At 41.8% G+C, this 24,080-nt stretch overlaps 2 protein-coding genes across 4 annotated transcripts in view; one reads left to right on the top strand and one right to left on the bottom strand.

The window, feature by feature from the left end:
• TBC1D31 (TBC1 domain family member 31) overlaps nucleotides 1-683 on the bottom strand; it is a 36,027-nt gene extending 35,344 nt beyond the window's left edge. For 2 of the 3 annotated variants that reach the window (XM_089517901.1, XM_089517902.1), the window contains exon 1: nucleotides 572-683. In XM_089517901.1, coding sequence (XP_089374027.1) covers nucleotides 572-651 — 80 coding nt within the window. In that variant the 5' untranslated portion in view covers nucleotides 652-683. The remainder of the gene's footprint in view (nucleotides 1-571) is intronic. The other variant, XM_089517903.1, reaches the window with a different exon arrangement.
• A 2,135-nt stretch (nucleotides 684-2,818) lies between these two features.
• Nucleotides 2,819-22,772, top strand: DERL1 (derlin 1). Its single transcript, XM_089517900.1, has 8 exons — nucleotides 2,819-3,099; nucleotides 9,246-9,357; nucleotides 10,590-10,654; nucleotides 11,664-11,690; nucleotides 15,115-15,210; nucleotides 15,457-15,509; nucleotides 16,466-16,576; nucleotides 18,696-22,772. Exons 1-8 carry the CDS (start codon nucleotides 2,947-2,949, stop codon nucleotides 18,832-18,834), a joined length of 756 nt encoding a protein of 251 aa, XP_089374026.1. The 5' UTR covers nucleotides 2,819-2,946; the 3' UTR covers nucleotides 18,835-22,772.
• The last annotated feature ends 1,308 nt before the right edge of the window (nucleotides 22,773-24,080 follow it).

Raw genomic sequence — 24,080 nt, 5'->3', positions numbered from 1 at the left:
TGGGACTTGTCATCCCTCCAAAAAAACAAGTCCTCAACCCTGGTGGGGGGATTCTGGGAGTTGTCATCCCTCCAAAAAGCAACTTCTCAGCCATATTGGAGGATTCTAGGATACTGGGAACTGTCAACTCTCCAAAAAGCAACTTCTGAACCATGCTGGGGGGTTCTGGGAGATATCATCCCTGCAAAAAGCAATTTCTCAGCGACACTGGAGGATTCTGGGAGTTATAATCCCCCCAAAAGCAACTTCTTAGCCATTGTGGGGGATTCTGGGAGTTATAATCCCCCCAAAAGCAATTTCTCAGCGACACTGGAGGATTCTGGGAGTTATAATCCCCCCAAAAGCAACTTCTTAGCCATGGTGGGGGATTCTGGAAGTGGTTATCCCTTCAAAAAGCAGCTTCTCAACCCTGGCGGGGGGATTCTGGGAGTTATCATCCCTCCCCCAAAAGCAACCTCTCAGGGTTTTGCAAGGCACCCCAATACAAAGTAGGCTGCTGCTGCTGCTGCTGCCGCCCAGCCTCCCAAGGCAAGGAAGGCAGCCAACGCTTATAGAAACCTGGCTGTTTTACCCCTGGAGCGTTGTCGGGGAGGGCTTTCGGTGCCAGAGCTTGCCCTCCTCCCGGCTGCCCAGGTCCAGGCTCTGCACCATCCTGACTCTGAGCCGCCTTTGCTTAATCCAATGGCTTCAAAAAGAAGAGCCTCTTCTTCTTCTTCTTCTTCAACCGACGCTTCCCAGCCTCCGCCGCCTCCTCCTCCTTTGGAAGGCACCAAAATGGCGGCGGGAGGGGGAATGAAACACCCTCCTCTGCTTTGCCTGGGAACTCAAGGGAGGAGGCTCCCCCGTTTCTCAGAGTGGAACAGTCCAGCCCCAGATCGCCTTCCTTCCTGCTGTGTTTCACTTTGGAGCAAACCATCAAACAGGTCCATCAAGGTTGAGCAAGACAACGCACTGCAGAAATAATCCACTTTGAGGCCGCTTTAACTGCCCTGCCTCAGTGTTAGGGAATCCTGGGAACTGTGGGGCATTGAGCCTTCTCTCTGGTGCCACAATAAACTACAATTCCCAGGATTCCCTAGCACTGATCCTGGGCAGTTAAAGCGATATCAAACTGGATTATTGCTGCAGTGTGTTTTGGGCCTTAATCTCTCTCTCTACTCTTTAGGATATTTCTGGTTCCTTCATGGCTGCCCTTCCCATTCCTAGACTTATTCTGATTTCTTGACTGCAGTCCCTATTCTGATCAGTGTTTGATCCAAGATCGGAGAAATCCTTCTTTCTAACTTATCCGAAATGCTTGGGAGCAGAAGTATTTGCATTTCCCCCTCCAGGTTCTGGAGTATAGGCAATGAGATCATCTCCCCGTCTTCTGCTCCTCTGTTCAGGTCCTGCCAGGTCAGTGCCTGTGACCTCCCTGATTGAATCCATCCATCTGGCATGGGCTCTTCCTCTCTTTCTGTTACCTTCTACCTTTCCTAGCATTATTGCCTTCTCCAATGAGTCTTCTCATGATGGGGCCAAAGTACGACAGCTTTAGTTTGATCGTCTTGGCTTCCAGGGAGATTTCTCTAGGTCCTCCAGTGCAACTCTGTGGTCAACATCTGCCAGATATTGACCATAGAATTGTGCTGGAGGACCTAGATATTCCTAGAGAACACCTATTAATAAAATCCGTGGATAATACCCAAAGCCGCAAAAGTGGAGGGATGAGTGCATTTCCCACGTTCTCAAATATATTAGAGAGGGCCCAAAACACACTGCAGAAGTAATCCAGTTTGAGACTGCTTTGATTGCTCTGGCTCAGTGCTAGGGGATTCTGGGAACTGCAGTTTCATGAGACATTTAGCCTTCTCTGGCAGAGAGCTCTGGTGCCACAATAAACTACAATTCCCAGGATTCCCTAGCACTAGGCCAGGGCAATTAAAGCCGTCACAAACTAGATTATTTCTGCGGTGTGTTTTGGAGCAGAGAAGGAGGAACATTAAAACAGTTCTATTAGAAACAGAACAATGATTACAAAAGGAAGCTTTTAAAAAAAAACCATTTAAAATAGTTATTTAATTTATTTATTTGATGAAAAAGGAACAAAACACTTCTTCTGTTAGAACACTGGAGTGAAAACAACAATAAAATTCAAGTCATTGCTTCATTTTACTTCATTTTATTCATTTATTCGGTTTTATTCAGGAACCTTTACATGCTGCGTGTGTTGTGTATTGTATGTCATTATACAAATTTAAATCTAACTTGCTTGTTTTAATTTTATTTATTTTATACGTTTAATTAATTTAAATTGTAATTTGAGGATTGTTTTTAGTTAAGGGATAAGGGGTGGAATTTCAGTTTGTACGTGTTGGGTATTGGTTCGCGCATTTTATGCGCTTGCTTATGTGAATTGTTTACGTGTCCAACACGTTTGTTTATCTAATATGTAAACCGCCTCGACCCTTTGGAAAGGTGCTATATAGATAAAAATAATTATTATAATTATTAATATTTTATACATTTTTTTACATTTCTTCTTTGAAATGTAAAAGAAGTATTTTTTTAAACGTTCTTATTTGAGAGCCTCCCCGTGGGTCTCTTTCTGGGAGAAAGGGAGGCATAAACATGTAAACAAAATAAAAATAAAACAAATAAACAAAACCACCACAATATATATGTTGGCACAAAAGACATCTGCGCATGCGCAAGGACTGATCCTACTCTGCCTCAAGCGGCTCGGTCCCTTTAAAGAATGGGCCACGCTCGGCGTCACTTCCGTTCCACTTCCGGTCTCTGTGGGTTGCTCGGCAACGGCAAGGCGGAAACCGGAAGTGGCCGCAATCGGCCGAATCGGGTGCGGCCACGTCGGAGGAAGGAGTAAAGAGCGAGGTCCGGCGGCAGAAGAGAAGCGGAAGGCTCGGCTTCTAGGCCTCGGCCGGACGCCTCGGTCGCGTAGGCGAGATGTCGGAGCTCGGGGACTGGTTCCGGAGCATCCCGCTGATCACCCGCTACTGGTTCGCGGGCTCCATCGCGGTGCCCCTGTTCGGCAAGCTAGGCCTCGTCAGCCCCATCTCCCTCTTCCTGTGGCCCGACGCCTTCCTCAACCGCTTCCAGGTAGGCAGGGCGGACTACCGCTCCCGGCATGCATTGCGCGCACTGGCCTATAGAACCGCACGCCAACGCCGCGCGCTGCCTTTTGGGTAATGCAGTCTTTGGAGCTGGTCCTAGTGTGGCAGCTGGGGATTCGCAGTTGGGCAGCTCCTCACTTGTATTACACCGTTAAAAAACACATAGAAACCCCCAAAATACGAAACAGTTCATTATATTATTATTATTGTTGTTATTATTATTCCCTTCTAAAATGCTATACAATGTAAAGCCACTTCCTTCCCTTTCGCCTGCGTGCTTTTTGTGTTTATTCCCCGTTTCTTACCCAGAGTTTAATAGTTTAATAATATTCTTACAATTTATGGTTCTCCTTGTTACTTCATGATAGTCATAGTTCTTTCCATATATATATATATATATATATACATTCCTCTTATAGCTTCTCTCCATTTAAACACAATGCGATTTAAAAACTTTGCCACTTCTTTTACTCATTCCTTACTATATCGCACAATGCCAATATTGATCTATAGGCGAATATAGGTACTTCTTCTATCTTTCTTTGGCTGCTCTGACGGCTTTGAAGGGTCAGCATGGCCTCACAGCCCCAAAACACACTGCGGAAATAACCCACTTTGAGACCGCTTCAGCTGCCTGGCTCAGTGCTAAGGGACCAGACCAGAGCTCTCTCTCTTTCTCTCTGACGAAGAAGGCTAAATGCCTCAACAAACTGCAGTCCCCAGAAGTCCCCAGCGTTGAGCCAGGGCAGTTAAAGCGGACTCAAACTGGATTATTTCTGCAGTGTGTTTTTCTCTTGTTGAGAGAGAATACATGGCAACCGCCTTCATGCTTTACACACGGAGGAGAAGGCAGCAAATGAATGTTTCAAGTAAACTGAAATTTAAAATGAATTCATTCTCTGAAGATGCCGGTGAAACGTCAGGAACAGGTTCTTCCAGAACGTGGCCACATCTCCCGAAAAACCCATGAAAACCTATGGAAGCCGGCCATGAACGCCTGCGACTTCGCTTTAAAATTAATTTTTACTCCTCTTTTAGTGAGAGATCTGAGGCTCTGGTTGGGAAGCTTAGGCTTATGATAAACAAATGCTGCTTTCCTGCCTCTGCTCAAGGCGGGGTGCAATGTTAAAATACAGGAAGGGGATCAAATGCTGCAAAACCCATTAAAATACACTCATAAAGCGCCCTTATACACATTAAAAAGTCATGATTTAAAACTGCCGGAAGATATATATCTTCCGGCAGTTTTAAATCATGACTTTTTAATGTGTATAAGTGCATTTTATGAGTGTATTTTAATGAGTTTTGCAGCATTTGTTGATGTTATTTGTCTGTTAATTGCCACTGTATTGTTACAGTTATAATAAAATATATCTTATTAGATTACATATACTGCTGCATTACTATGCATGTAATAAATATAAATATAATACTCATAATGTCCTATACACATATCTATATATTATGCATAGATTATTTAAAAACAATGTTTTTAAATAATCTGTATATAATACATAGATATACGTATGTATAGTATATTATTATTACTACATACATAGTAATGCAGCAGTATATGTAATCTAATAAGATATATTTTATTATAACCATAACAATACAGTGGCAATTAACAGACAAATAACATCAGTTAAAAACACTCATCAGTTTAGAAGGACAAATAGAATGTATAAAATAGTCCACTTTTAAAATTAACAATTGAACACTCATCTGGACACACCTGTTGTATTATGTGCTCGGGGTGTGTGTTGTGTTGTGTGACGTCAACTTGTTTCAGACTAATGGCAACCTAAAGGTGAACCTATCATGGGGATTTCTTGGCAAGATTTGTCCAGAGGAGGTTTGCCATTGGCTTCCTCTGAGGTTGAGAGAGTGTGACTTGCTCAAGGACACCCATTGGGTTCACTAGCCAAGAGGATGGATTAGGGAGATAAGACTTCAAACCCATGCTTGATCATTTACTTACTGTATATACTCATGTATAAGTAGAAATTCTAGTCAAATAATTGACCCAAGAAACCATCCCCTGGTGAAAGGCAAGAGTGTAATCTGTCCTGGAAGCACTGACCCTCCTCTGCTCTCTTATCTATCCATCCTTTAGTGTGAGCAGAAACAGTTATGCCTGCCGGACTTTCATAAATTATTTGACATTGTTTTATTTGCTTCATCGTTTAGCTCCTTTGTTACATGCACCTAAGTTTTACCCTCAACTTATCCATGGGTCATATCAAAATTCTTAATTTTGACCCCAGAACCTACCCTTGATTTATACATGAGGTCGACTTATAGTAGAATATATACAGTAGTTTATCTCCTGCCTTTCTCTCAGTGACACTTCAATTGGCATCTTTTAGGAGGTCTTCTAGGTCAGTGGTGGGGAACCTATGGCACGAGTGCCAGAAGTGGCACTCAGAGCTCTCTCTGTGGGCACAGACGCCATCACCTCAGCACAGAGTTTGCCAGAGTTTGTTACTAGAAAGTCAGAGGGACATGGCACTTTGCGATAAATAAGTGGGTTTTGGGTTGCGGTTTGGGCCATCAGTCTCTAAAATGTTTGCCATCACTGTTCTAGGCACTGGCTTGATCCAGACCTGCATAGCTAAGGCAAGGTGGTTGCATCATATGCCCTCCAGCCATAGCAGAATCATGACTTCAGCCTGAGAGTCTCAATGTGATTTCCCATACAGTTTGAGATTGAGACTGTGGGAAAGAGAGGAAGACCGAATGCCAGATGGGAGGCTTAGTCAAGGAGGTCACAGGCCTGAATTTATAAGACTTAAGCAGAGCAGGGGAGGGAGTCTTGGAGATGTCTCACCCACAGCCATGAGTATTCATAAATGAAATGAACAAACAGGAAATCTGAGGGGTTGTTGTTGTGGTGTGCCTTCAAGCCAATTTATATCAACCTTAATACAAACCTATCACAGTGTTTTCTTGGCAAGATTTCTTTAGAGGGGGTTTACTTTTGCCTCCCTCTAAGGCTGAGAGAGTGTGACTGGCCCAAGGTCACAGTCTCTCAGGGTAGAATGGGTTTACATGGCTGAGCTGGGAATTGAACCTGGTCTCTAGAGTCATAGTCCAACACTCAGACCACTACACCTTGCTAGCACAGATTGCAGTTTGTCCAAAGAAGTAGTAATAATAATAATAATAATAATAATAATAATAATTTGTTTTATTTATATACCGCTATTCCAAAGATCATAGCGGTGAACAGCAAGTAAGCTAATTAGCAAGTAAGCTAATTTGCCCCCAACAGTCTGGGTACTCATTTTAGCGACCTCGGAAGGATGCAAGCCTGAGTCGAGCTTGGGCCCTTTTGCTGGTCTTGAACTCGCAACCTTGTGGTTTCGAGTGAATGGCTGCAGTACAGGCATTTAACCACTGCGCCGCAATCTTGTCTACAATCTAGAGTCACTAGTTCTGCTGTGGTTATTTGCCATCAGTTCAACTTATAGTGAATGAGAGACCTCCAAGATCCCTGGACATCGTTTGCCCTTGCACACTCATGTCTAACTTGATTTTATCAGTCCACCTGTAGTGCAGTCTTCCTCTTCTCCTACTGCCTTCAACTTTACCAAGCATCATCATCTTTTCCAGTCAGTCATGATGCTTCGTTTTATGTCCAAATCTTGATCATTCTAAAAAATCATGTGGAGTTGCTTAAAGAGTCACCTCAGTCTATCCGCTGACAGTTGGTGTTCACTGACTTAGTTAAACAGTGCTATTTACAACTGTCTTTCATGGACTACCTTGGAGTAGAACAAAACTTTAAGTGGAATTGTTGGTGTTTGCCAGTTACATTTCATGAAGTTCTGCAAAGTCATGATTTCGTGTGTGCCTTCAAGTCCTTTCTGATTTATGGAGACCCTAAGGTTAACCTATCATGGGGTTCCTTGGCAAGATTTGTTCAGAGGAAATTTGCCATTGCTTTCCTCTGAGGCTGAGAGCATGTGACTTGCCCAAGGTCAGCCAGTGGGTTTCATGGCTGAGCTGGGTATCAAACCCTGATCTCCAGAGTCCTAATCCAACACTCAGACCACTATGCCATGTCATGCCATGATAGCAGTGGTGGATTCAAAATAGACTACAGCGCGCCCGCGCCATACGTGGCCGCGCCATACGCGGCCATGAGCATACGCGCTCAAGCCGCGGGGCGCGCGCGTGGGGCGGAAGGGGCGGCGCGTCCCATTCAATTGAATGGGCGCCTGCGCCTGTTGCGCCCCGTGCGTGCCCGCGCCGCCACGCATGAGCCCCATTGTTTCCAACGGGGCTCGAGCATAGGCGGAATTCGCCTTACGCGGAGGGATCCGGAACGGATCCCCCGCGTAAGGTGAGGGCGGACTGTACATTGCTCTCCTGAATTTGCAGTTTTGTTCCATTTCCTGTTGGGTTGGTAGTGAGAAAACCAAAGGTTGGAGGTCAGGATTTAGACTTCAACATAGCTGTGCATTATAGATGTGGTTTTTTTTAATTATTTTAGTTTGGAGAGCTAGAAAGGCAAGTGTTTATACTTCTCTTTAGCTTTATAAATTCCATCTTGGCATTGCCATTCCACAACTGTGGGATTGCATGTTCGTATGAGGTAAGAGGCTATGCTGACAGTGGCATTGCTGTTGGAAAGGTGTTCCAAGTGAGATGAGTTTTTGCTAAGTTGCCATGCTAAATGTGCCAAACAGCTACTTTGATAACAAAGTTTTTTTCTCAGTTTGGAATAAAAAGCATGCTGCCCCAGAGCTCTTACCTTTTTCACAGAAAAATTGTTTTGTGAGATGCAAAAATGTAACATTTCATGGGCGTCAGAGTAAAGGGAAATATATACTTCCATCTGTTCTACATGTTGTGTTGGGAGGAACAGCATACAAAGCTGAAAACTGGAAGAAATGAAACATTTTGAAGTGGCACAGAAAGTGTCTGAAATCTGGAGCTGAATCCAGTCTGATTTGGAAAACTATACATGAGTGAAATGTGTGTGGAAGTTGTCCCTCTGTGTTGGGCAGGCTTATACGGATGATGTGTCAACACATAGACACACTGCTATTTCTGTGGCTGCTGCTGTTTGTTCACCAAATAGGGATAGCCTTGAAATGTGATAGACGGGAACATCCATGAAACAGGTGGACATATACTAAAGTTCATGAGTGAGGCAGGCTGTTGGTGCAACTCATGGCAATACACTGTTGTTTGTAATTTCTGTAGCATGAGGAAAATTGAATCCTCAAAGGAAAGTGTGTTAATTATACAAGTAGCCTGTTTGTTTTTCACCATGGCGAGGCTGAAAGCAGCTGGCAACTGCAAACTTACTTAGCCCAATTGGGTATAGACTAAATATGGGTTGGAAAGAATTTAATTTTATTCAAAATAAGTAGTTTAAAAGACTTTCCTTCAGTTTTTGTTTACTCTATGGTTTGTTTAAAACAAACCAGCTTCACAGCCCACACTTTATCATTGTATTATTTCAACCAAATCATAGTTAACCATAGTTTTGTCGAGAACATGATAAACTGCAATGGATTAAGACATAGAAGTGAAATCTTCAGATCTCTTTATGGCTGCATTGGAGATGATGAGGCCAGTTCTGTGCACGCTGTGCTCCACCAGAAAAATCCATTGCACAGGCTCGAAGGATACATCCAACGTCATCAATGCGCTTCTAGAAAGCATGGATGGGTCCTTCCTGAATCTTCATTCACGAAGTAAAGCCAGAGAGAGGGAGATGATGTCAGAAACATAACAGCCCAGGTCTCTCATTCCCATTACGATACACCGTGCCTTTATCATAATGTCTGAACTAGCCTAGTGGGTACTTCTCCTGACTACTAGATACCCTACTTGAGTCCCTCTGGATTCTGAACTATCACTGCTCTGATGTTCTTATATACTTGGGTCGAGAAACTTATCTTTTAAACAAAACTTAAAGATTCCCCATTAACCAGAAACACTCTTCCAAATTTGGGAATGCACAGTTGCTCAGTGCAGACATTGCCTTCTTTTAGTGTACTGTATTGTGATAGTGTCTTGCCTGGTATTATCTGATATAAATAAATTAAACTTTGGTACCATTTCGTCTTGGAGAGATTTACTAATCTGAACTCAATGCCATTCTTTTTTTACTAGATCTGGAGGCCAATAACTGCAACGTTCTATTTTCCTGTTGGACCAGGAACAGGATTTCTTTACTTGGTCAACTTATATTTTTTGTATCAGTATTCATCCCGGCTGGAAACAGGTAACTTATTGTTAACCATGTAGTTCTCTGTACATTCTGTTTAAATTGTCTTATGGGATACAAGTTCCTTTCTGCTTACTTTTAGAAGTCTCTGTATATATTTTGTGCCACTAATTTTGCTGGTTTCATGGTGAAATGGTGCCAGTGTTGGTTGATGGCTTATGAATTCTTGCCTGTTAGAGAACAGGATACCTGTTCTCAAGCTAATTTCAGAAGTTTGGATTGCTCTGTCCTCTTGTGCAGAGCGGAGGCAGAAGCCAATACACACTATATGCACAAGCAGCTTGCTTGCTCACAATAAACCAGGACAAGTCAGGAATTTGGGTTATTGTTATTTATTAACTTGAAAGTATTGTATATAGTCTTTTAGCCAGAAGGCCCACAAGACAGCAAAAAGAGCTGGGTGTAGTTTAAAAGGCCTACAAGGAGCTGCACAAAAAGGCTTTGTGGGAAGGGGGAACTGCTAATGTTGTAGTCTGGACCTCCTGCTTGGGAATAATAATAATAGGATTTATTTATATGCCGCCCAATCACTGGGAATCCGGGCAGCTTACAACAGAGGGGATGATAGACGGTTTCGTGCCCTTAGGCTTACAATCTAAAAAGACACGACACAAAAGGGGAAGGGAATGATGAGGGGGGGAGGGGATCGGGTCCAGCATTCTTCTCTCCCTCTGAGGCCAGGACCAAGGCAGATGGACTGGAGGGAGGGCTCTTTTTCTTAATCAAGGCTGGGCCTGATGGCGTTGGGCCTGTCCTTTCGCTCCCTCCCAGGCCAGAAGATGACAGTTGGAAGGAGGGAGGGGAGGGCTTTTCCTCTTCAGGCCCAATGGCATCGGGCCTGTCCTTTCACTCCCTCCCAGGAGTAAAGCCAATTGAACTCAGTCACTTCTAAATAGACGTTATAGGACTGAACAGTTTGCAAAGTTGTGTTTCCATTGTGCTTGTGGAAAAGAACCCCATCACATCAAAAGCGCCTTCCTTCTGAAATAAAGGTAGAGAATGGGACACTATATTCAAGGATCTGTTAGAAAGACACTTTTCAAGCACTTGCTTGAATAAAGTTTTGCTATTTTTTAATGCAGGAGTTTTTTCTTTCTTCTGAACAGATGTTGCTGTTGTATCCTGCAATATAATCATAGCCCTGAAGAGTCAACCAGTGCCTCTTCGGGAATGAGAGCAAAACAATTGCCTAGGTTTCATTTCATGGAAATCCCTTTCTTTGTTCACAGGTGCTTTTGATGGAAGGCCTGCAGACTATATGTTTATGCTTCTCTTCAACTGGATCTGCATAGTTGTATCCTATATTTGCCACCAACATCTTAAACCTATTTGAGCAGGGGGAAGGCAGCCACAGAGATGGATCAGTTTTTGCCTGTGAGACACAAAGTGTCCTGTTCAAACCTTAGTTCAGTCATTAATCCATTGAGTCACTGTAGGAAGCTGTTGCCAGCTTCTCCCATTCTTTTCCCACTTGATGTAGCAACAGTAGCCTTTCTTGCTTGATGAGCTTGGGAGAGGGTAGCTGTAAAGATTACAAGTGAGAAAAAATGGCAACCTGTGCAACCCCCAAGGCCATGTTTGTGACTCTCAGGGTCAAGATTTTTGACCCCAAATGTCCTTTAGGGGGTATGAAGGGCATTTTTGCTATATCATACCCGTGGGGCTGGGGAGGACCATAATTTAGTACTATGTGCGCAAACAGAATGAATCTGTAGTTGGGTTTATGGGCTTTCCCCTCTTTTTCCAGTATGGGTGTGAAGAAGAATTGTCCTATACTAGTACAGATTACTGTCCTGTCGTTATGTGTAAAGCAGGAATTTGGGTTTAAAGAAAACCTATTTTCATGGTTTGTTTAGTGCACTAATGAACAGTTTGAACTTTGTTTAGCAACTGGCTATAGTGTATTTTAATAACAAGAGGAATCTGCTGAAATGGAGCTAAACTCTGGTTTATTCATCCTCCCAGCCGTAGGAGAGAAAGGTAGAGGTGCTGAAGCTGTTCATTTTGCAAAGAGACATTCTTGTTTGTGTTCATAATTTTGAATGTTGGTTTCCTGATATTTGTTTAAGTCATCTTACTGAGCATCCTGACTTGAGAACTGCATTGTCTTTGGCTTTCAAAATCTTCCTTTCTGCATTGTAATGGAGGTAGATATTGATCTGAGTTAAAAAGAGATGTAACACAGAATTCAAGACAGCAGGTTGTGTCAAAGCTGTTTCAGGTTCTTCCCAGCTCAACAGATCTTAAATGTTAAATCTGCTTTACAGCACTGCTGATTGTTGGTTTCCTTAAAACAATGAAAGATTACTGCTTTGGCAATGAATATTCAGGTAAGTGTAAATTCTTTTCTGAAAACAATCAGGTTTGTGAGGGTTCTCTTGTTTGCATTTCTACTTTACTTTGTAGGAAACAGCTTGGGAAAGTTGGTCTTTGAACAACACCATCCCAAATCCTTCAGTGATCACATTGGCTGGGAAATTTGGAGGTTTGTAGTCTCCAAAGGTAACTTTTCCAAGCTCTGGCTCAGAAATTCTAATGCAACCAGGTACAAAGTAGTGTGAGAAACGGCCCTAAGAATGTGGCTTACCTGCAGCCATAACAAAAGTATAGATTATTGTTGTCTTAAACTTGTGGGCACTTGACCTCTCCCTTTTTCTTTGTTCCATGTTTTGCCTCTCTTTTACATGAATCATAATATAATATTATGTTCTACACAGCACACTATGGTTAGATTTAACTATAGTTTTCAAGTGAATATCATACATTGGCTCACGAAGTTGGCCTGTTTGGAGTAAACTATATAGTTAATTTTATTCACAACCTATGGGGTGAATATAACGGTAAACTGCAGTAAGTTGGAAACAGAAGCAAAAACTCCTGGCCTCCTTGTGGTTGGGTATACAAGTGGAAGTCCACAAGCCAGAGGCTTGTTTCTTTAAGAACAAAACTTGTTTACCATTATCTTGTCTGGTTATTGATCACTAGAAGATTAACTTTGCCATAGGAGTATTTCTTTTAAGGCAGATTTTAGATATCTGCCCTGAAATTGTTGCTACACATAGCAGCGTGTATCTGTGGGACATCCTTAGAGACTCAAACCAGCAGCAAGAGGCCTTCCTGCTGTCCCATTTTATTCCTCATCCTCAAAGCTGTACTTGAATTTCATGACCTGTAGGACTTTTACCTAATGTTTCTTTCCCCCTGCTTTCTTCTGCAGTGGCTGGCATCCAGAGACAGATAGACATATGTCCTCCTCATTAGCTACCATATTGAGACACCTGCAGGAAACATCTTTCCTGGGTCTTTTATAAGAGTATCAACAGGGACCAGTGTGTTGTTCCCATAGGGATGAGGTACATCTGGCCTCCTGCCTTCTACGAGCTATGAGAATTCAACATACTCATATCACCAAGCTTCTCTTAGCCCCTGAAGTCTGTCCCAGGCCATGCCCTCTTTTCCCTGTCTGAATCTCCACAGAGATAGAGAACATACCCCCACCCCCAAATCTGCAATGGGTTGGAGATGAGCTTTTTTTCTGTCACTATGCTGAGGGATAGAGTGTCTTTGAGTGCTGGGTCAGTGGAGTGGGTTTATCTCCAATCTCCAGAATCTGCCAGCTGCACTTGGCTTATCCTCATTCCACTCCTTAAGAGGCCTGCTTCTCTTCCACCTCAAGCCCTTATGTATCTTTTTTGTAAGTCTTTCATCATAACCATTTTTCCTAAATGTAGAAAAGTTGATTTCATAGTAGCAGAGCACGGTGTCATCATGGTGTGCTGGTTTCAGTGTTGGACTAGGACACGATGATCAAGGTTTGATTCCCTGCCTCACAGGTGAATTGAGGACTTACACACATACACACACACACCCAAGCCATAGAAATCCACTGGGTATCTTTGGGCAAATCGCGCACACTCAGCGTTAGAGAAGAGCAATGACAAACCTACTGTAGTTTGAATAACTCTTGCTATGAAACCCTATAATGGAGTGCCATAAGCTGAAGGCACCTAACAAGAAGAAAAGAGAACACGAGGAACATCTGTTCATTTTTTTCACTAAAACTTTATGTGAGCCTCTTTAGTCCAAGGCATGACAAGCAGAAATGTGTTGTATAGCTTAGTCTTTTAATTAAAAGGCCTTACGTTGACACCTTTGTGGAGAAAAACCACCATATCCTTTCACAGAATCATGTCTACATGTCACATTCACTTCTTTTTAAAGATGGTGTTGAAAGTAAATCGACACTTCTGTCTGGCAGAGGATCTACTTAGCGAGCACCAAAATGATAGTTCTGAATAAGGAAGCTTAAAACTGCATGGTCCATTTCTACTGTGAATTTCAGTTCTACCAGTGCCAGCATCAGGCCAAAATAGACTCCTTGTTTTTCATACCATACATTCAGCAGACTGCTGTAATTCTGCAAGCTGCAATTGTAAGCATGCATCCCTAGGTGTTCATTTGGAGAAATCAGTAGCATTTCTTGAACAAATGAGAGTAAGAAAGGAGTGTCTCTTTATGCATTGACGTACTAAGCTGAGGTAGGCAGGTCTGGAGACAATATTCACTGGGACCCACCCTGAGCTGCACCACATGCTGAAAACAAAACTGAAAAAAGCTAGCAGATAAGTTTTTGGTGGGTTTTTCAGGCTATGTGGCCATGTTATAGAAGATTTTCTTCCTGATGTTTCGCCAGCATCTGTGGCTGGCATCTTCAGAGAATACTTGCTTGGAAAAAGTGGGTCTATATATACTGTGTGAGCCTGGGAATGCAGAAGTGATTTGCGTGTGTATTGTTCTTTGCTGATGGCAGGCTTCAGGCTGGGAGGCTAATGCAAAAGAGGATTAATGTCTGTTAATTGGTGATCATTATCTGCTGGGAAAGCCCCTGACTCTGAGTGGTTTCCCCTTTGCATTTGCTGAGTTCTTATTTTGCTATTCCTCAGGACTGGTAGCCAAATTTTCTTCACTTTAAGGGTTTCTTCTTTCTGGTGTGAAGATGCCAGCCACAGATGCTGGCGAAACGTCAGGAAGAAAATCTTTTAGAACATGGCCACATAGCCCGAAAAACCCACAAAAAACCATGGGTGCCGGCCATGAAAGCCTTCAACTTCACAGCTAGCAGATTGTTTCTAGTTTCATAAAAACTTATTTTTCAAGCAAAACAAGATGCAGGACTGGATGCTTCAGAAGATTGACCCAGGGCTTCCAGGAATGTAATTCTTCTTTGTTCAGAGAAAAAACCTTTTTGTTGGTAGTGGTGGGGCTTTAGGAGTCTCTAGAGCCACAAAATCAAGTGGATGAACAAATGTTACCCAACCTTGCACTCACTGAAAGCTGTCCACTAGTTGTGCACTGAATTACAAACAATTATGTTCACTGATGGGTGGTTATCAAGTTCTGTTCTGTTGCTACTGGTCTAGGTTTGGCTTAGTAGGCCTGGTGCAAGCAGAGAAATGTTATGAAATATGTTTATTACAGGATTCATTCTCCTTGAGTTTACACTGGCAGATATGGAAAGACCACTCTGTGTGTTACTTACAGCAGCCTTCCCTGGCCTTCAAAAGTATTGGACTAAGCATAGGCCATGCTGATTAGGATAGCTGGGTCATACAATCCAACTCATCTGGAAGATACCTATTTGGAAAGGGCTACCTCTAGAGACAGAAGTGAAAATTTGCATCCCTTTTTATTGCCAGATTCTCCTAGGTTTTCTGTAGTCATTGTCAACCTTTCTGTTTCTTCATTCTTCTGCAGTTGCTGATGATCCCACTGATCATGTCTGTGCTTTATGTTTGGGCCCAGCTGAATAGAGATATGATGGTGTCATTTTGGTTTGGGACACGGTTTAAGGTAAGGCCTAAGTTTTAGTAAGCAGAGTCTTTTTAAATATTTTCTTCTGAATCCCTTTAAAGCTTTAAAGCTGTGCCATGAATTTTTCTGACTGTATATTTAAAAGTCTTGCAAGTGTGTTACATAATGTTTCATCACTTAAGTGATTACATTTGGAGCATTCTAAAGCAGATGAAGATCAGATTGTGAACTTCTTTCATCCTTTTTTTATTCCTAACACATTTATGTATACCGTTATGTTCATAGGCATGCTACTTACCGTGGGTTATTCTGGGATTCAACTACATCATTGGAGGCTCGTAAGTATTTCCAAATAGCCTTAAGGAATATACCTGTGTCTGTGCACATAACATTGCAGTACATTGTAACTTACACATATCCTGAAATGCATTAATAACATTTGGATATGTGAGGAAGGGATGAATTATGATAGCACAAAGAAGCATTTTTTCCCTTCCCTTTGCCTGCCTCATACATTGCCTCAACTTTCAGATTGCCCCTGTGAGTTCTTCTGTGAGTAACCTAGAGGGTGAAAAGGTTCCACAGAAAACCTATGATAGGAGGATCACTGCTGTTCAAGTTGTTACAACCCCTGGTTTCTGTGAGATTTTTCTGGAACAAACATACACTAGTATGTCTTCCTTTCAAGGCATAGGAATGAAGGAAACTTCTAAAATTGTCTTACCTGCTCATTCCTCAGTTTCCCCTAGTTTTAACATGTGTGGCTTTGCTATTTCTGGAAGCTGCTTTGGGTCCCACTCTGGGAGAAAAGCAGCATATCAATGATTTAAACAAACAAACAAAAATTGTGAATCAGCTAATAAAAAAGGTATATGCTTAGCCCCCCTACAATTTTCTCTGCCTCCTGAGTGTAAAGTGGTGAGAATTAGGAACTATTGACTAATATCTGAGGGACATTCCCATTTTTGAAATTTGGCAGCAGAACTCCAAAAGCTCTTTAAAACAATCAGGAGGACTTTGATGCTGGCACTTGCCCCTTCTTGGTACTTAAATGTAGTTTTATGGCACACAGATCTCAGCTTCATGTGAAACCCAAGGGTTAGGATCTTTTCCCCTACAAATTTTATAAATATGCCAGGATATATGTTCTTCTTTGGTCAAGATAGAATGCTTCACAGGAAGGTCTTCTGAAAATGCATAGATTCCTATGCGTACGTAAAGATGGGCAGCAGAAATGGTTTTGCTTCTTAATAGTCGGTGCTGTTAAAATGTTGGGTTTTTTTGTCCCCTGCAGTATCATCAATGAATTAATTGGCAACCTGGTTGGTCATCTGTACTTCTTCTTAATGTTTAAATATCCAATGGACTTGGGAGGAAGAAATTTACTATCAACGCCTCAATTCCTGTAAGTTAACTTTCTCGCTTAAAAAAATATTCAGGCCTTCTCACTTGGAAATATTGATGATTACCTCATTTAGTCAGTTGAAAAATAATTTGCAGTGGCAGTCATGAGAGATTTTAGGTGACACAGCAAGAGTTTCCAGGTAGTGGAAACATGCTTGAATTAATTGCTACATTTGAGCAGAATGTGTCTCTCTGTCACTGGAAACAAAAAAAGGAAGATGTTTTGAACTGAAACATTAGAAGACATTGTGAAAATGAGAAAGGACAAAGTGATAATAGAATTGTCAGATAAAACTGAAAACAGCACATTTGAGGAAAAAATAACTTGCTGTCAAGTCAGAACCTAAGTGTGCTTATTCACAAACACAGTATTTAATCATCTCCTCCTTTCCATTGCTGACTTACATGTCACTTTTATTATATTTGCTCCATTTCCATCCTCCTTGTGTCCCTTCTTACAGCTTCCATCTATCAGTTTTCTTTTTTGCCCTCACCCCTTCCTAACAACAGGCCCCATAAAGACAGGCCAAAATAAAGCTGCTTCAGGTCACTTTGGAGGTATGCTGTTTAAATGATGCATGTGTCCTAAGAGTCCAGAAGCCACACCAAAGCCACACTCAAGTCCTAAGGACTGGAGCACAGCTTTAGTGCAGCTTCCAGACTCTTAGGATGCATGCATCATTTAAACAGCATACCTCCAAAGTGACCCGAAGCAGCTTTATTTTGGCCTGTCTGTTTGGGGCCAACAGATAACTTGGTACTACTTAGTAGTAGTAGTAGTAGTAGTAGTAACTACTAGCAAATAACATGTGGTCAAGCCTAAATGAAATCTTGTAGAGAAAACAGAGGATATGTGTGCAGCTAGGTGGCCACTGTCTACAGCTGTGCATCCTGAACTTTTCCAGAGAAACGGGATGTAATGCTGAAATGAGGTGATAGGAGTTACTGCCCCTGCATTTATCGCAGAGGTGGTGCTGGCTGACTGTCTGTTAGAACTCTACTTTCTTTCTCTGTGGTCTGTCTAAGCAGCAGATCTATCAGAGCATGGACATTTTGGCAGGTACTACTGGTGGTATTGCTGGCTAGTGGATCTTGGTAGGTCCAAAGCTCTGCATATTGTCCTATTGTGACCTTCCATGAGGTCAAATGCAAGAAGAGAAAGAACATAGAAGAGATATAATAGGCGTTAATAGGCCAGGACACTGAAAACAGCAGCAAATGCAGGGAGAAAAAAGAAAATGGGTACATGGTCAGAGTGAGAGAATGAACAGATGGAGAGAGAGAGAGCAAGAAAAGACATGCATATAAAGCCACAACTCAACAAAAGGAATACAAGGAGAGAGCAGAGAAGCACAAGTTCATGTGCCTGTTCTCAAATAATGTGCTAGTTTTATCTGTTCTGAACCAAAGGATGAAATCTGATTTAATATTTACAGAAAACTGCTGGCAACTGTACTTGCTTTAGCATTTGTCAGATGATGTGTGTTTTTGCAATGCTTGCCAAAATATTTACCATTGATGGAGAAGTTAATAGTTTAACACTGGTTAATTTATTAAAATGCAGTGAGTTTTCACTAAAGCAAGAAAGTGTAACATCTCTGCAATTTGCTTAAACTCTTGATGGAGCCCTGGTGGCGCAGTGGTTAAATGCCTGTACTGCAGCCATTCACTCAAAACCACAAGGTTGCGAGTTCAAGACCAGCAAAAGGGCCCAAGCTCGACTCAGGCTTGCATCCTTCCAAGGTGGCTAAAATGAGTACCCAGACTATTGGGGGCAAATTAGCTTACTTGCTAATTAGCTTGCTTGCTGTTCACCGTTATGATCTTTGGAATAGCGGTATATAAATAAAACAAATTATTATTATTATTGATAGAGTCTAAATTGGCAGAAGAATATATTGAGCTTTAAAAAAATGCTTCTCTGAATCAAAATGTTGGTTGTTTTGGAAAGTATGTGATTAGAATGCATGAAAGTCTAGTGAATACTGAATTTGTTACGTCTTTAGCTTCATTTCCTGGTTGGTTGCCTCTTAACCATTAAAATTTAATAGGTATATAAGTCAGATGATCGTGCACAGGCATATGTGTGAATGGTTCTTTTGTATGTTTCCATCCCCCAGGTACCACTGGCTGCCTAATAGGAGAGGAGGAGTGTCGGGATTTGGTGTACCACCTGCCAGCATGCGCAGACCCGCAGACAATCGCCAGGGTGAAGGAAGACACAACTGGGGGCAGGGTTTTCGACTGGGTGATCAATGAAAAAACTTTCTGCTTCTCCCCCCCCCATTTTTTTTTTTTTTTTTGGTGGTGTGTGCGAGGAACATCTTCAATCCTACATGGGAATGATTCCTACTGTGGAGTGTATTCAAGGTCAGGGTTGCTCTAGTACTTTTTGGTCAAATCCATTAAGCATTCTTGTTTGTCCTTGGTGGAAGACACTACAGCTGAAGACACAAGATTTGATTTTACTTCAGGCTCTTGAATATTGCTCATCAATGCTGCCATTAAAAAGAAAACACATTTTAATACTGTCTAGCATGTGTACTTTCTCTTACCAACCTCCTCAAGTGATTTAATGTTGCTCCATCTGTCTTGTAAGCCTCTTTTCATGTCAGAAGCCTAGAGACTACGGTTTTGTTCACAGCCATGTTTAAGACCACTCTCCTTATAATGTTAATTCACAGACGGCTTAAAGCTCACCCTCTAATAATATTAATGAAAGCACTGCAGGTATCTGTTACTAACTTCACCTTTATTTAGTAGTGACAGGCTGGGCGGTGGCAACAATTACTGCTTCTCCAATCGTTTCAGTGAGGAGAGATGGTAACTTGAACCAGTGAAGCAGGAAAGAAAGGAATGACTGTTAATTTTCATTTGGAAAATATACAGATATATTTGCAGTTTGCATTTGCAACTTCAGCAAAGCAAACTAATGTACAGGTGTCACAATCCTTTGTACACTGACTTGGGAAGAAGTCCTGTTGAGCTTAGTAAGGCTTACATCTGAGTTAATAATAATAATGATGATAATAATCTTTATTTTTACCCTGCCTCTCCATCAGGATCGAGGCGGCTTACAATATGATTCTGATAAAATGCACATGGTTTGCTTGATGACTAAGTTTCTAAACATTCATATGGAATTGAAGAAGATAATGCATCTTTTCTGTAGATGTGAAAAAGGTAGAGTGACTGCAGATGTGTCGGGTAGTTAACACAAAGTTCCATTTTTCTTAAGAATAAAGTACACTCCCTCACCCTATTTTATGCTGGCACCTAAACAATGTCCAAGAATTAGTTTTGTTGAAAGTTAGATTTCTTAATTTAATTGCAAGAAAGAAGTGTGATATCACTACACATGTGGAGTCATTGATGACTGTTATAGGGGGAGTTATTAGTGGACTTTGGTCAGTCTACTCAGATGGTGGGAAGGAACTAACCTAATGCTATTGGTCTCTCCTCTCAGCTGTCTTGGGTAGTATGGCCTTCTGTGTTGATGTCAGTAAAATGTATCTCATTTCTGTATTCTGATCTGATCTTGTAGCTATACAAGAATGGGAGGTCCAGTTGAAGTAATTTTGAGTGCTTTGGGCCTCATGATTGATGCTTTCAGATTCAGTAGACTTTTAAAAATGTAATAGTTGCTAGTTGTGCTGAATTTGGAAGGAGAGGCATCTGCACTTGTTTCAGTTTCTCTGTAACAAAAGTAGAAACCTGGGCGCGTTCCGGATGGGCCCTATGGGGCGCCGTTGTTATGCGCGAGGGGCGGCGCTTCTTGATGCGCCTTGCCCCTCGCGCATAACGACTACATCAAAATGGCGGCACCGCATACAGATGGGCGCCGCCATTTTGACGTCACGGATGCACAGCGTCCGGATGTCGCGCACCAGAAGTGGCGCCACGAGTGTGCGCCTCATGCCTTGCGGTGCCTCTTCTGGGGCACAGGAAGAAGCACCATTTGGGGGCTTCTTTTTGCTCCGCAAGGGAGCCGCGCAGCTTGGCTGCTGCGGCTCCCTTGCGGAGCAACCAGCAGCGGTGCGAGACTGCCCATTTTGGGTGGTCTGTAACGCGCCTAAGTGATTAATGTTTCCAACTGAAAGTGATAAAAAATCATTCAAATCATACTCATAATTTTTTTTACAATAGCTCATTCCTCAATTTTTACTTCAGTTTTTTAAAGCAAAAGTGTACAAGTCCCCAAGGCCCAGAATATGTATTATCTTATTAATTCTGGTTTCTTAAATATAAGAATTCCTCTTTCTCATACTGGTGCCCTCCCGATATGTTGGAATAAACTCCCACTATCCCTAGCTAGCCTGACTGTGTTGGCTGGATAGGATGGAAAGGTAAACCGAACACATCTGGAGGGCACCAATTTGAAAGAGGCTGCCATAGTGCTTTATCTGTACTTTCATACATACAACAGTAGTTACCTGATTGGCATCCAAAAGGAGAATATCTATACAGAGCAGTTCATATATACTTACAAGTTTGGTTGCTGTCTTCTTCATAGCACTTCTCCAGTGTCATAGACTCAAACAGATTCTCAAAAACAACTTGGCTCTTAGTACTTGGAACTGCTGTACCAAAACTGGTAAGAAAACCTTATCATTCTTTCTTGTGGGTGGATATTCTTTCTCTGGATCCAGTCCCAAGCAAGTGAATATTATTTTGCCCAAGCCAAGTTTTTTTTTAAAAGCAGGAACTCATTGTGAAGTGAAGGAATGCTTTTAAGATCTGGATTCACCTTGTTGTGTACTCCAGGATAAATTAATCACTGCAATACTGGTTGCTCTGTTCAAGTCCTAAATGTGTTAGGAAAGCCATGGCTATAGAGCTGTCCTGTACATTCAGAAAAAAGCATATAATACAGGTATGTGAACAAATATTGGCAGGAATGATAAGGCTGAACATATTTCCATGTTTTTTTTAAAGAGCCAGGATAGGCTAGATTAGAACCATTTCTTCCTAGCATACTAGCTTTTTTCAAATGGGAAATCTGATCTTCTGTCTTGGAATACTGGTTCTTCTGAAATATAGCAATACTCCTAAATGGTGAAGTTTTGGCCTTAATTTAAGGAATGTGATACTTTGTTTTAGCCTATCTAAGCGTTAGAACTGAATAGCATGTGAATAAGAGGCCTCTCAATTTTACACCACAAAAAAAGATCACAGGGTGACTCTTAAGCTTATATGAATGGTTCCTCATTTGAGAATGGTGGCAAAAAGGCAAAAAAATAAAAAATAAATAAATACTCCTTTTCCTTGTAGCAGTGCCAAGCAGCCAAGTTGAGTATTGTTTTAAGGAACTGTAATTTCAAAAACCACTGCTGTAGTGGTTTGAATGTTGTACTATGATTCTGGAGATCAAGGTTTGATTCCATGCTTGAGCATAAAAACCCACTGGGTTGACTTTGGGCAAGATGCACCCTCTCAGCTTCAGACAATCCCAGACCCTCTCAGAAAAAACATCAAGAAGATCCCATGATGACGCTTTAGGGTCACCATAAGTTGGAAATGACTTGAAGGCATACAAAAACAACAATGTGGTTCTGTAGCAATGAGAACTGCTATAGCAACCCATACTCCTTATTCTGCAGGAAGGTGATATAATACATGTGTAAAAGGAATAGATTCTGTCCGAAAATACATTGAGAAGGAAAAGAACGAACGTTGGTTCTATCTCACTCAACTGTTAACATTAAATCATCTTCAAATGTTCAGGAAGGGCATATAATAGTGCTCATGAGACTTACATGATACAGCATGTATTGAAAATGGTATTTTTTTGCAGTAGTTCATTTCTGCGGAATACCATGCTCTGTAATTTTCAAATCTGGATATGGCTCTTGGAATGCCTTTGCACATGAAACTAATGTCTTATGGGAAGTCTCCTTTTTTCATAACGTGCAGTTGGTGCATTCAGAACAGTGATTTGCATCATTCTGATGATGATGGTGTTGCCATGTGCCTTTCCTGGATGTTAAAAATTCACTGTTGGTTTCTGAATCTTCACTCTGGCTTTTCTTGGCTCACCTGGAGCACCCTTTCCATTCTCAGCCTGACAGACAATGGCAGATTTTATTGTGAAATGGGTACTTCTGTTCTTTTGTATAGAGAACCCTTCTTTTTTGTAACCAAATTCTTTTTTTTTTTTTTTGGCAAAAGTTTTAAATTAAAGTTGTTAAAACAGTAAATTGGATTGGTATTTGTTTTTGGACTTATAAAGCCTTTCGTTTAATGTGCTTCAGCTTGCAAAGAAAGTCTGACCAAAGAACTCTGGGCTACAAAATGAGTGGGTGTTTTCTGATGACTGGTAGAACTATTGGTTTGTATTAGTAAACAGATTATTTGTGAATATTTTTATAGCCTTTTAGATATGATCTGTGGAAGTTCCTTGAATCCAGTCTTGGGAAAACTAAGATGGTGATGATGTTACTAAACCATTATAGCAGTGCAGTGAGGTACTACAGTATTACTGGGCTAATAAATACTGGATTCTGTAAGGCAAAATTTCCCAAAGTGCCCTGTTGTTGTTCTTGTTAGCTGCCCTCAAACCATGGTGACCCTATGGCTGAGACATCTGCAAGACCCCCTATCCTCACTGTTCTGCTCAGGTCTTTCAGACTCAGGGCTGTGACCTCCCTAACTGAATCTAGCCTTCCTCTCCTAGTTATTTTTTACCTTTCCTAGCATTACTTTTTTCCCCCTAATGAGTCATGCCTTCTCATGATGTGGCTAAAGTATGACAGTCTCAGATTGATCATCTTGGCTTCCAGGGAGAGTTGAGGCTTGGATCTGTTCAAGGAACTGTAGAGGTTTTGAACCACAGTTGCCATAATCCCTCATCCTGTATTAGAGTTGGCTGGGGCTGATGGGAATTGTAGCCTCAAAATCTGGGGGACTGTACGTTTCTCATCTAACATTCATTAGACATTATTGGAGTAGGGAAAACCCCTCCTGATGCTGCAGAAGTAGCAGCATTTAAAAGTTCAAAATGCAATCCCCATGCAGATAGATTGCACAGGAGGATGTTAGGTGCTTCATAGGTGGAAGTTGCATGTGTACAAAGGGCCTTTAAACACTGTGATACTCCTGTGTGTGCCACACATAAGAGTCATCCCATAGCTTGCAGTAGAAGTAACACCTAACCTGACGCACTGGGAGTCTATAATTGAGAGGAGATTTAAATTGGGTACTTGCTATAGCATGGTGCAATGGTTTGAGTGTTTGACTCTGACTGGAGACCAGCGCTTGATACGCAGCTTGGCTGGGTATCAAGACAAGTCACACTCAGCCTCATAGGATGGCAATGGCCAACCCCCTCTGAAGAAACTTTGCTAAGAAAACCCCATGGTAGAGCTTATTAGGGTTGCTATAAGTCAGAAATGACTTGAACAAACAACAAAAATCCTTTTAATGCTATACCAACTGTCAGTCACAGAACTGAGGTGGGGAAAACAAACCCAGCCCAATAAACCTTAGTGCTATAATGTTCCATTTCT

The sequence above is a fragment of the Sceloporus occidentalis genome, unplaced genomic scaffold (assembly GCF_023333645.1).
Source record: "Sceloporus occidentalis isolate IW3139 unplaced genomic scaffold, rSceOcc1.0.p SCAF_3, whole genome shotgun sequence".
In the NCBI taxonomy this organism is placed as follows: Eukaryota; Metazoa; Chordata; class Lepidosauria; order Squamata; family Phrynosomatidae; genus Sceloporus; species Sceloporus occidentalis.
Note: the sequence above shows the minus strand (reverse complement) of the source record. Positions and strands in the feature narration are given on the sequence as shown.

Excerpts from the sequence above, each read along its gene's own strand:
- DERL1 (XM_089517900.1), top strand. The coding sequence starts at position 2,947 with ATGTCGGAGCTCGGGGACTGGTTCCGGAGCATCCCGCTGATCACCCGC. Across the intron at positions 9,358-10,589 it reads TTCATCCCGGCTGGAAACAG|GTGCTTTTGATGGAAGGCCT; the intron begins GTAACTTATTGT and ends CTTTGTTCACAG. Across the intron at positions 15,510-16,465 it reads AACTACATCATTGGAGGCTC|TATCATCAATGAATTAATTG; the intron begins GTAAGTATTTCC and ends TGTCCCCTGCAG.